The sequence below is a fragment of the Leptodactylus fuscus genome, chromosome 7, assembly GCF_031893055.1.
Source record: "Leptodactylus fuscus isolate aLepFus1 chromosome 7, aLepFus1.hap2, whole genome shotgun sequence".
NCBI classification, from domain to species: domain Eukaryota; kingdom Metazoa; phylum Chordata; class Amphibia; order Anura; family Leptodactylidae; genus Leptodactylus; species Leptodactylus fuscus.
The window spans coordinates 52,622,796-52,636,335 of NC_134271.1; the positions used below are offsets into that span (position 1 = coordinate 52,622,796).

At 40.9% G+C, this 13,540-nt stretch overlaps 1 protein-coding gene across 1 annotated transcript in view; it reads right to left on the reverse strand.

Moving 5' to 3' along the window:
* Positions 1–1,034: 1,034 nt before the first annotated feature.
* WWOX (WW domain containing oxidoreductase) overlaps positions 1,035–13,540 on the reverse strand; it is an 813,515-nt gene continuing 801,009 nt past the window's right edge. The window contains exon 9 of the mRNA XM_075281922.1: positions 1,035–2,096. Within this exon, the coding sequence (XP_075138023.1) occupies positions 1,908–2,096 (189 nt within the window). The 3' untranslated portion in view covers positions 1,035–1,907. The remainder of the gene's footprint in view (positions 2,097–13,540) is intronic.

A 13,540-nucleotide genomic window follows, 5' to 3' on the forward strand; every position in this document is an offset into this window, starting at 1 on the left:
TGTCATGGAGATGCTAGAAGTGAAAACATCCAAGTAGCTCAAGGTATACAAGGACTATAATGATTAATAAAGTACCGTATTTTTCGGACTATAAGACGCACTGGACTATAAAAACCTCTAAAAACCTAGGTTTTAGAGGAGGAAAATAGGGAAAACAAATTTTGAAGCAAAAACTGGTAAAATATTTAATATATGGGAGTTGTAGTTTTGCAACAGCTGCAAGGCCACATTGACAGGTGACCCTGCAGCTGTACGGGGACGCATAGAGCGTTTTTTTTTTGCGGGGCCAGCTGTACTTTTTAGTTATACCATTTTGGGGGATATCTATTGCTTAGATCACCTTGTATTGAAAAAAAAACAGGAGGTGATTTAGAACTTTTATTTATTTCATATTTTTAAAGCTTTTTTTTTTTTTTTTTTTTTTTTTTTACTATTTTATTCCCCCCCGGGGGCTTGAACCTGCGGTCACTTGATCGCAAGTCCCATAGACGGCAATACAACTGTATTGCCGTCTATGGGACATTCTGTATATTAGTATTACGGCGGCTGGTCATAGAGACCAGCCGCAATACTAATATATAGCAGTGACAGGCCGGGGAGCCTCATTAGGCTCCCGGCTCTCACCCGAACAGGTCGGTTCCTGCGATATCGCCACGCAGGAGCCGGCCTGCAACTTTACAGGTACGGGGCCGGTGGGGACCGGCCCCGGGGGAGAAGGGGCCACGGATACTGACCCGGCATCCGCTGTACTAGAGAGGCGGATGCCGGGGAGGGATAGACGCCGGGGCCTGAGACATCGCTACGATCCTCTGCCCTTCATGAAGCCAGCGGCGGGGGGACTGAGGAGCCCCTGCCGCTGGCTTCATGCAGGGGAGAGGAGCGCAGCGATGTCTCAGGCCCCGGCACCTGTAATGGCGTCTATCACTTGCCGGCTTCCGCCTCTCTATTACAGCGGATGCCAGGCGCCACCTTCAGACTATAAGACGCACCCTTCTTTTCCCCCAAAATTTTGGGGAAAAAAAGTGCGTCTTATAGTCCGAAAAATACGGTAATGGGAACCTGAAAAGACTAACCGGTGAACTCAATGTAGGTAGACTAATTTATCCAAATATAGAAATGTTCATATTCCCTTCTCTGCATAGAAAATCAAGGGAACAATAGGTATATGTTTCTGGGCACAAATTACTATAGAAAAGTGGACATATCTACATTTGAAGGGCAGCTTTCATATTGGCATTGTATGAAGGAGTCACCAACTTGGTTACTATCAGATTAGAAAAAAGGGTCTGTCCTAACCCTCGGGATTTTTTTTTAAATTTTTTTTTGCATACTACTCTTGTCTATACTGTGTGTGGTGTACAGCCTTGAAACTCAGCTCCATTCACATGAAAGGGGCTGAATTGCAATACCAAACCGCCCATAGAGCAGAGTGGCACTGCTTCTGATGAAAAAAAAACAGTCCCTCTCTTTTCTAATCTCATACAAAGGTTGATAAGTTGCCATTAAAACTAAAATAATTGTATAATGTAGATGATCAATGCTCAAGGAGCTTTAGAACACACAAATCCATGTTATACGGAGGGACTACAACCATTCACCTTTTTGCTCTAAATCATAATACAATCTTTGCTTAATTTAGATTTTTTCTTAATTTTAAGACAAAGGAATCAGCTTAACTACAAGAAGAAAGAGATATTGTCCCTTTAACCCTGCAGAATTCCCCATTTCCCACTAGTACTTAACATTTTTCACTATGTTGTGACTGCTATTATTCCATTTAACACTAGTTAATCTGTATCAGAGGTATATAGAAACCCTCTTGATGATAGGGTTGGAAAGCTTCCAAAGCTGGCAGGTTCCTAACGCGCACACACTCCGTGTGTTTTGATCCTAACGGCGGCTCCCTGCTATTTGGACTGGCTGCCAACTCGTTCTTGGATAAGCCTCTCGCTCAGCTCCCACAAGGCCTCCGCCGTCTCCTCTCTCTGGGCCTCCTGTGAAGGCAGGCATCGGCAGCAGTTGTTGAAGTACATCCCTCCAAGGCCTTCCAGGTCTGGGGAGACCGCACAGTAGACAGATGTGGCAGCTCCTTGTTGCTAGAAGAGAAAAGATATGTATCAATTGAATGGTACTCTGTTAATTATATCCAGAATTGACGAACATCAGCGCACTATTAGCATCAATGGCTCTGCTGAGCTTTCAGAAGTTTGCAACAGAATTCCAATAAGACTCGACAAAGTATCCTCTGGATCAATTCTAGAACCTTGTTTGGGTTCCTTAACTCCAAATTTACATAGCAAATCATAAGACAATATTATGGATGCAGACAACAGAGCAATATCATACATAATTTCCTCTACAACTATATCTTTTTGCTGGCATTGACTACATCAAAAAAGGTCCTAAATGGACTCCATGTATTTTGTACAAAGAATAGATAAAGCACCACTGGGTCCTATAGTGAATTTCCCAACACTGTACACAAACCTTAGAGAATTTGCCTAAAAGAACCATTTGGGATCCACATATTGCACGATACAATATTTTCAGTGCCAACCTGGCAGTAATATGGTGTGTAGGGGTTACATATGCTGCCCTTCGGGATCTATACACGTGGTTTTTCGTGGACATGAGACTTTTACTGATAGGGAGATTGGGACAGTCCCATACCCATATCCCACCTACTCCATACCTCACAGCCTGTATGATGGGAGTAGAACAGAAAGGTTTTATGGGCTTCATAGGGTTGCAGTAGAGAAGGTAACATTACTATGCAGTATAGTCTCCACACATGTGCAGCACCTGGGAGTTAATGTCATTTGCAGATGAAAAGCACAACTTCACATTTATCCTTTTTCTATCATTGCAGTAATTTGGCCATTTGTATAGATCTTCTCTCCTCCCTTTCCAGAAATCAATTGAAGGCTCTTATTTAAAGGTATTATGTTTAACATCATTCTGTTGAAGGATGGACTCTGCCTCTTCAGAATCGCGGCCTGCTAATGCTGAGGAGCAATATAGTCTGACACATCTGATATAAAAAAATATGGCTCAGAATTAACCCAGGCACTCCAATTAAGCCCATCACGGAAAGTGCAATTGGGACGCCAGCCAATACTGTCCATACATTTCTGGTCAGGAGTATTTCACGCTGGCAAATGCTGCTGGGAACGTAAGTGTTTAAAGAGATCTCCCCCACATACACACTGCAGGGATGCCCAGGAAATTTTAACCATTGCACTGCCAGCAAGTCAGGATTGCAAGGGTTACTTTGGGTCAATGCAATGCCCATCCGTCTCTGCTAGTAAAAAATCATAATAATAATATTTCTCTGGGCAGCTGCCACCCATCATAATTGTACTTAAAGAAATGAAGGGGAAACATTATAGATTTAGCTGTGGTTTTATTCACATTTTTGCCAGTAAGTTAATTAGCGAATTACCAGGAAATATTTTGGCAGATATCTGCAGCTATACAGGGAGATTGGGCGGTTCGGCCGCTCCTTCCCCTGTCATTTGGACTATATTGTAACATAAGGTATTGCACATTTCTCTGACACTAAATTTTAAGCACCATGTTTTATTTTTAGGTCCAATCCATCATTTTACAGATAATGTGAAATTATTATAAATCTCCTACACCAAATACAATGCAAAACGCAGCCTCATTTAATAAAAATTAAGCTACTCTACCTGGATTGGACAAAAACTGGTGGTTCTCCAACTGTTGTAAAACTACAACTCCCAGCATGTCCTGACAATAATAGCAAGTCACAAATTAGAGACCAATCATAATTGGTTTTACATATGCGGGTGGAACTTTGCTCATAACTGTGTCGGTCATTTATGTAAGAGTTGGGGAAGGGTCGTGTAATGGGGATTCCATCAAAAAATGAGTAGCTGCTCTCAGCACAGATCCCTATAATTGCTAAAAAGGGCATCAGTGAGGGCCTTCTCAGGAAAACAAGACAACGCATTGTTGGTCCCCTCCTTTATCTATGTCCAGAAATGTTTTATAACTCAGATCTATGAGCAAGCAGAACACTTATAGACTTCCACACTTTCCAAAGGTGTCTTTCTTATGCTGCATTACAGCTCCATTTTTATGAAAATCCGCATTTATTCTCCTATAGTGTGTTGACTCTCCAATGTCCCTAACTGCAGCTAAAGTGTGAGAGTAGGAGATGACACTCAAGCTATGGGGTGGGCATCGGTTAAGGGTCATTATTTAGAGCAGATGGGGAAGCAGGAGAAGAAATGACCCTAAAGCCCTTTTTGGCTAATATGCATAGGAATAAAATCCTGATTTGAAGGAAAATGGAGTAATGCAGAATAAGAAAGACATGTTTGGAAACAGTATAAGCTGTCCTACAAGGTACTGTCATTAGTTTAATTCTGATTTTCCTGTTGACAGTCTCCCTTTAACTCATTAAAGCGTGGAGTACTAGAGGAGCTGACTACATCCAACACAAGCCCAACCACGCCGACTACTACTCTTAGCCTTCTTGCCTGTCAACATAAGGGCCCATTCATAGAAACATATTCAGACACACAGAACATATTTCTCAGCCTCAACAGGTTCATGTAAGAAGCCTCATGCATATGTAGTTAGTGTGAGTCTGTATTAAAACCTGTAGGCCATCCAAAGGGCAACATATTGTTTTCTAGAAGCAATGTCTCCATAATACAGCCATCAGGGCTGGCTCCAGGTTTTGGTGAGCCCTTGGGTATCATTGGGGTATTGGGTGTCCAGTTACTTATGGTAAGAGCCCAATCCATTGAATCCAGTGAGTGCTGTGTGTCCTACAGAGTTTCTTGTTCTGACAGGTGCAGGCAGCAAACCCACCACCATTCTCTGCCAGGCTGTTTTCCATCTTGTTTCTTATGGTTTTAAACTGGAGATAAAGTCAGTGCAGTAAAAAACAGTGCTTTTTACTGCACTGACTTTATCTCCAGTTTAAAACCATAAGAAACAAGATGGAAAACAGCCTGGCAGAGAATGGTGGTGGGTTTGCTGCCTGCACCTGTCAGAACAAGAAACTGAACCTAGCCACACCACACTCGTACAGTCCTGTAAGCAATGGTTGGATGTATACATCAATATTATCATACATAAAAAAAAAAGTGCATTGAGATTACTATGAATGCCTTATAAGAAACCATTAATGCAAAAACAAAAAAACTATTTAAGGCTCCGTTCACATCATGTGTCATGATTTGAACATGTTTTGTTATAAATGCAAACCATGAAATGGTCTCAATTTCTTCTCATGGCAGACATCAACTGTACCCAACAGATCTCATTGACATACAATGGGGTCTGTTGAGATTTTTTTCAATTTAGGGTTTTTACTTTGGGCATTTGTCGTAGTTATTCATCATTATAACTGCTCACTAACATTAGACAGCTGTGTGACAAGGATGAGGTACTACAAGTCCCAGGCCAGAAAAAATGTACATTGAACTGACTAACAGTAAACTTAAGCAGTGAAAGTTTTAATCGTTTTAATTTGCTAATCTATCCCTTATACGCCGGCCGCTCAAATACCAGCTGCCCAGTAGGTCAGTTACAGAAGCACTATGTATCACTTGAAGAAGACAAGCAGACAGAAGGATCAGAAGTCAGGTTGTGGATGGACAGCGGCAACTTTAACAAAGGAAGAGACTGACTGTGAGGCTGCTTTGTTAATAAAACTGATTTTTTTCAGTTGTCAGCTGAGAATTGGGCCCCCCCTGAACCCAGCCAGCCACTGCTTGTCTAGGTTTGCCAGGTGCTGGTCCTGACAATAGTAATACAGTATGGGCCCATCCCAGTTTATGAACATTGTGGCTTGATGGGTCTCAGAGATGTAGAGCTATTGTGTGTGCATAAGGTCTACAATACTGTACGATACCTCAACATAAATGTAAGACATCCCTATCTGAATTACCCTGAACCTAGCATTTCTCTCTTCATCTCCTAAGAACTGAGCAGGTGGGGGACTTAAGATATCATCTGAACCCTGAGTGACAATTTCATTTTCTGAGCTATTTTGACAGTGTAATAACAAGTATTAATTTTTCACTCATCATCTCGGGTCAGATGCGGCGGTGGCGGCGGCAGCAGCGAGGTAGAGGGGTTGTCAGGCACCTAATTAGTGCACCATTCTGCGCTGCTGATAGGAACTGAAACCCTTGCAAATACTGATAAAGCCGGAGCCCTTTAATCACTTCCTGATGACTTTAAAATGTCAACCAGTTTGTGTCGTGTCAGTCTGTCATGTGACAAGGACACGGCGCTGAAAAGAATTAATGTTAACAAATTGAGTACAGAGGAAAATGGCTCTAACAATGGACTTGTCACCGACGTTACCTCATTCACTCTGATACATAATAGAAAACAATCTGACTTATAAATTCTAGAGAGCATGGAGAAAACCAGTTGTTAACCAACTAGTAAATTGCCTGTTATTCAGTATGTCATGACCGATAGACATTAATGGACTAACCGAACCGATGAGAGTCTCTGCACAGTTCTCATGTAATAATAGTCGTATTAGCACACCTTATACACCAGGATTGAATAATAACCTCCAGGATACATTATATGCTGTAAGCCGATGAGAATATATCATGAGGATTATGTTCACTATAATACGGAGTACACGCAAAATGCTCATATATAGATGTAACATGAAGTGTCTAGTCTCACCTCAATGTAAAACGGCAAACCCTGCCATGTGCCATGGGGCATAGAGGGGGACTTGGGTCTAGAGTGTGAATGTTGCTATACCTCTGCATCCATATCCTGATGTAATACCCTCCAGTATACATCATCATTGAAATATATAATCACCTACAATCCTGACAAACAATACTATCTAATTGGTATACTGTTAACTAACATGTCAACAATTAACAAGCTCTGAAAATCCCTTTTTTGGTGTTTTTTTATTCAAATCTGATCAGTTATTAATAAGATATAAGCCCTTTTAGTCTTGAAGCAATTTAGAGACTACTAGCCAAGTGGGCATCAACACTGCATAACATACAAGGCACAGATACCCCAACCCCAGAAAAACCAGTGTTACCACCCACTTGACTAGTATATCCTAATATGCATCAGCACTAAACGGGCTTATATCTTTGGAATGGCTGCTCAGATTTAGATAAACAAAACACCAAAATGCTCAGGGTGAGGTTCTCATGAGATGATCATGTACATCATGGGGCTTTTCAGGCCTGTTCTACCCCCAGAAAAACTCCCAAAACTATATTTTCCAATTATGCTGCCAATTATGTATATATAAGAATTTTATTTGTGCTGGATACTACTGGAGCCTGAGAAAAGTCTCATATATTTCCCTCTGGTATACTGCATCATTACAAAATAATCTACCAGTAGTTTACAGCATAAGCAAAATCCTCATATAATTCATTTTGTGGCGTATACTGGAGAAAGGTATCAGTATACTACTCAGTCTTTATACTACACATGTTCTATTATTTAGTGCAGTATACTGTAGTCTGAGAGTAACAGCAGTAACATAAGACCTACAGTATACTCCGACACTAAATAACAGAATGGCAGTATACTGTACAACTAGGGTATAACACTTTGACTTTTCGGCATTTTATTTTTTTATTTTTTTTTACTGTAGGATAAGATCTGCAGTTTTCCCTATGCTCTCTGTTCTATTTCATTCAGATAATACAACAATACCTTGAGCAAAATCGTCATAAAGCAAAATCCTTATAATAGCCTACAGTACATAGTACCACTACAAAATCAAGATATTGGCTAATATCTTCTACCATAAGTCTACACTATTGCTGCAATATTTAGAACTGTAGGCTGAGTATACTACTGTGTACCCCAATGTTACCCAACCTTTACAGACTCCGGGCACACCTGGGAAAAAAAAATTCCTCATGACCCCCCTACCAAATAATTTATAACAATAGACAGGAAACTTATTAAGGATGCCAATAATGTTGTATGATGGTATGCAATCATCCCAACCAGTGTTGTAACCCCCTGACGGGTTTCAAAGGTACCCCTGTTGGGAATCGTTGGTATATACCATCTCTGATAAATCAACCTTAAGGCCGAAACACAGTTGCGTGAAGGTAACTCAATGCATCATAGTCAATGATTATGAGGTGAGATCTCTACTGTACTGAACTGGCAATGCTATGAGTCCAGTACTGTATCTCTCTGACAGATGTCTTAGTTGCGTTTTTGATAGGGTTGAGCTCAAACACCTTTACGCTAGGTTCACACTAGCATTCGATCTCCGTTCCCAGCTTTCCATCTTCTGAATGCAGAAGACGGAAAGCTGTCAGACCGGGTCCGGCCGTGAGCGGCGGTGAGCGTTTTATGCTCTCCGCCGCGAAACCGTTTTTTTTTTAAATCGGACACAGAGTGCTGCATGTCCGACTCTGTGTCCGATTTAAAAAAAAAAACTGTTTTGCGGCGGAGAGCATAAAACGCTCACCGCCGCTCATGGCCGGACATCTTTCAAACCCATTCAAATGAATGGGTATGAAAGACTCCTGCAGGTTTCAGTCTCCTGCTCTGTTTTGTGCAGGAAACGGAAACCTACATGAACGGAGACTGGGCGCAGATGTGAACGAGCCCTTAGAATGAGCTAGAACAATGAACTAGAACAGTGAACCAGGCCTTCCTAACCTACTTCAGAGCCTGACCTCACAAATGCTCGTGAATGATTGAGAAAAAATTCCCACACTCACTCTTTCCCACACTCTTGTAGAAAGCCTTCTCAGAAAAGTGGAAGCTGTTTTACAGTCCTATGAAAAAGTTTGGGCACCCCTATTAATCTTAATCATTTTTAGTTCTAAATATTTTGGTGTTTGCAGCAGCCATTTCAGTTTGATATATCTAATAACTGATGGACACAGTAATATTTCAGGATTGAAATGAGGTTTATTGTACTAACAGAAAATGTGCAATATGCATTAAACCAAAATTTGATTGGTGCAAAAGTATGGACACCTCAACAGAAAAGTGACCTTAATATTTAGTAGATCCTCCTTTTGCAAAGATAACAGCCTCTAGTCGCTTCCTGTAGCTTTTAATCAGTTCCTGGATCCTGGATGAAGGGATTTTGGACCATTCCTCTTTACAAAACAATTCAAGTTCAGTTAAGTTTGATGGTCGCTGAGCATGGACAGCCCGCTCTCAAATGATCTGAAAACAAAGATTGTTCAACATAGTTGTTCAGGGGAAGGATACAAAAAGTTGTCTCAGAGATTTAACCTGTCAGTTTCCACTGAGAACATAGTAAGGAAATGGAAGACCACGGGGACAGTTCTTGTTAAGCCCAGAAGTGGCAGGCCAAGAAAAATATCAGAAAGGCAGAGAAGAAGAATGGTGAGAAGAGTCAAGGACAATCCACAGACCACCTCCAAAGAGCTGCAGCATCATCTTGCTGCAGATGGTGTCACTGTGCATCGGTCAACAATACGGCGCACTTTGCACAAGGAGAAGCTGTATGGGAGAGTGATGAGAAAGAAGCCGTTTCTGCACGTACGCCACAAATAGAGTTGCCTGAGGTATGAAAAAGCACATTTGGACAAGCCAGCTTCATTTTGGAAGAAGGTCCTGTGGACTGATGAAACAAAGATTGAGTTGTTTGGTCATACAAAAAGGCGTTATGCATGGCGTCCAAAAAAAACAGCATTCCAAGAAAAACACTTGCTACCCACTGTAAAATTTGGTGGAGCTTCCATCATGCTTTGGGGCTGTGTGGCCAATGCCGGCATCGGGAATCTTGTTAAAGTTGAGAGTCGCATGGATTCCACTCAGTATCAGCAGATTCTTGAGAATAATGTTCAAGAATCAGTGACGAAGTTGAAGTTACGCCAGGGATGGATATATCAGTAAGACAATTATCCAAAACACCGCTCCAAATCGACTCAGGCATTCATGCAGAGGAACAATTACAATGTTCTGGAAGGGCCATCCCAGTCCCCAGACCTGAATATCATTGAACATCTGTGGGATGATTTGAGAGTGGGCTGTCCATGCTCGGCGACCATCAAACTTAACTGAACTTGAATTGTTGGTCCAAAATACCTTCATCCAGGATCCAGGAACTGATTAAAAGCTACAGGAAGCGACTAGAGGCTGTTATCTTTGCAAAAGGAGGATCTACTAAATATTAATGTAACTTTTCTGTTGAGGTGCCCATACTTTTGCACCGGTCAAATTTTGGTTTGATGCATATTTCACATTTTCTGTTAGTACAATAAACCTCATTTCAATCCTGAAATATTACTGTGTCCATCAGTTATTAGATATATCAAACTGAAATGGCTGTTGCAAACACCAAAATATTTAGAACTAAAAATGATTAAGATTAATAGGGGTGCCCAAACTTTTTCATACGACTGTATGTGCAAAATGAACCTACTCCATATTAATGTCTATAGATCTGGAATAGGATGTCATTAAATCTTCTCTAGGGTTAATGCGTAGGTGTACAGATACTTTTGTCCATATAGTGTATATCATGATAATTGAACGTAATATTGCAACAAACTCTTCTATGTCTCTACCTTTAGCTACAACTTTTGTAAAGCCATAGGTAACATATGCATGATAATATCACTGTGAACTGTGGTAGATGACCATCTCAGCTCTACTACATTGGCATAATTCGGAGGTACTGCGTCTCCAGTTATGCGCAATCCTTGTCCATATTCTCGCTCGAGCCTAAGCATTGGATTGAAATCTAGGCTGGCAATGTGCACTAGTCCCAGTGAAACATCTGTCACTCTGCATCTCGCTGGCAGCTCTGGAGGAGTTAAGTGAAATGTTGCTCCTGACGAGATGAGATTTCTTCCTACTATCTTTACTTGACTACGCTCTAACCGGGGCCTTCCACCAAACGCGAGTGGTGTCAGAGAAACACATTGTCACAGTGATGGAAACGGCTAAATTGATGTCCTCGTTTGTTCCCCCTTTAAGCCATTTAACTTAAATACCATTAGATCTCGTCAGTTTTGTGCTAGCGAGCAACGGGAAAGTTAACAAGCAAGTGACCTTTCTGGAGAGAAGCAGTAATAAGATATCACTGCCGCTCTCTGCTGTGTCTCTAACCAATATCCATCTACTTACTCCAGAATAAGAGCAGGATAATGATGCCAAAGCGCCCCACTTCAATGTACACAAGGTGAGATGGTGTAGTAACAGTAACAATGAATAAACATACGCTTACGCCCTTACACTTCTGCAAATATCGTAATGAACTCTGTTTATCTGCAGCTTTTTATTGTTGGGATATCACAAGAAGTTATTACAAGTTCAGCGCTGCTACATCTATATCTCACAGAAGCTCTTGGTTCCAGATATGGAATCTATAACAAAATACCCATCTAAGTTGTAGTATTTAGTATAATGGTGTCTTCTCATGTGACAAAAGGACCTTTGGGCTCGCTGTAGAACTAAGACCACAGACCAACTGACACCTTATTACCCCATAGAGCTTATCCCCTGAGTCCTTACATATGTGTATTTATCTGATTTAAGAACAATATGATAATAAAAATACATTTTATTTATATAGCGCCAACATATTCCTCAGCACTTTACAATTATGTGTAAACTATAACGCCTATTAAACCCCTTGCCACTTCTGTGGTCGCGGCTGGACCTTGACATGCCACACATTTACATGACTGCCGATCACAGAGCTAGGTGGTGACGCATCTATGGCACATGAATGCTGAGGCCAGTGAGGCTGCAGTGGTCACAGGAAGGTACAACAGGTCATCATGGCAGGAAGCACCAAAGCATTAGCGCTCAAACAGCAGGAAATTTAAAGGGGGAATTATGGTTATTTTTTTATTTTTTATTTTATCATATTTACTGTTGTTAGCCAGTTAAAAAAAAAATAAAAAAAATCCCAGAGAACCTCTCTAAGTAAGACCTTAGTCACACACAGGAAAAACAACTGTCTGACAGACGTTCTTATATTGACCAGCATTTATTAACAAACTGTATAAACTAATACTTAGTTCACATCTATGTCAGAGTCTTGTTTACGACTTGTGGTGACAAAAGTCCTGCACAAGTTCTCCACCAGTTTCAGTTTTCAAACCATGGACTCCAGGCAGACCCCAGTATAATCAATGGCCGATGAAGAGCCTGGCACAGATGTGAACCTAGCCTTAGACAGGCAGTCTAAAAATTCACAATTTTTATCAGAGTAGTTAATGCTGGATGATAAATCTAGAAAGTCTATATACTGTCCAGTCTAAGTTTATTCTGTTAATCTTTCAGTACATAAAGAAACCAATTGGTATTGCCCAACTCCTAAAGAGGGTCAGGCAGTAGCAGTTTGGTATGTGGTATACACAGCCCCTTGGCCATTACTTGGTTCTTATTAACTTAGCAGCAGCCTTTCCAAAATCGATGGGGATACATGGCCAATTTTGGTGCGTTCAATTTTTTTTGTAGTAAGGTAGAATATCACATTAAGAACTACATGATGTCAATAGATTAAGGCTCACTACCTTTTAAAATACGTAGATCTTACCTAGGGGAACAAGACTTTTCTATGCCTGTGGACACCACCAATCCTCAGAGATTTGGCAAATAAGGAGCTTTCCAGATAAATACTGACATCTACTATCTTAAATAAACTGCTTCTATCATGAGAAGCATACTAGTTGAAGACATAAGAGGAAGGTTGAAAAGAATGGACATAAAGAACTCCAGTAAAATTTATTTTTTATTTTTTATTTTTTAAGAAAAACTATTGTAGCAGCACCAGCAATTTTGGGTATCATCCCTTAAATTGCACGGCAGAAACCCCTCTCCAGGCAAAAGGGTTTGCAATAGAAAAAACAATCAGGTCTGCCAGCAATTGGTATGGATGGAAAAATGTCCTTTTATTGGAAAAAGCAGTACACCGTGTATCTGTCCACACTGGGACCTTTCTCAAGCGCAGTTAAGAAAGGTCCCAGTGTGGACAGATATGTGGTGTACTGCTTTTTCCAATAAAAGGACACTTTTCCATCCATATCAGTTGCTGGCAGACTGGATTGTTTATATATATTACTGAAAAGATATTCTGAAGTTCTGTGTTCCCATCCAGAGCACAGATATCTTCTCTGTTCCCCTGATGCACACAGTGTTTCCATAAGAAAAGATGGTCAGAGTCAAATAGTAAGGTTCAACACCCCTGACAATACCCAATTTTGGTTGAAACGAGATGTAACCTGTTTGCACAGATATTCATGAAGAAAATCCATTGTATCACCACTAGAATGGAAGTTTCCTAACCTTCCATGTAATCTAGCATGGAAGAGTACATGGACATATTGTGTAAAATCTGGTTGATTCTCTTGGCTCCATACCCTTAAAGTTGTGTTACATCTGTCCATAGGCTGTATGTGGTAATGCAGTTCAGTCTATGTACCTCAACGTAGTTGAACTGCAATACCAGGCACCAACCATAAGCAGATGTGGCACTGTTTTGAGTAAGGCAGCCATGTTTTTCAACTCGTCTAACGCCTTTAAGCATAACACGGTA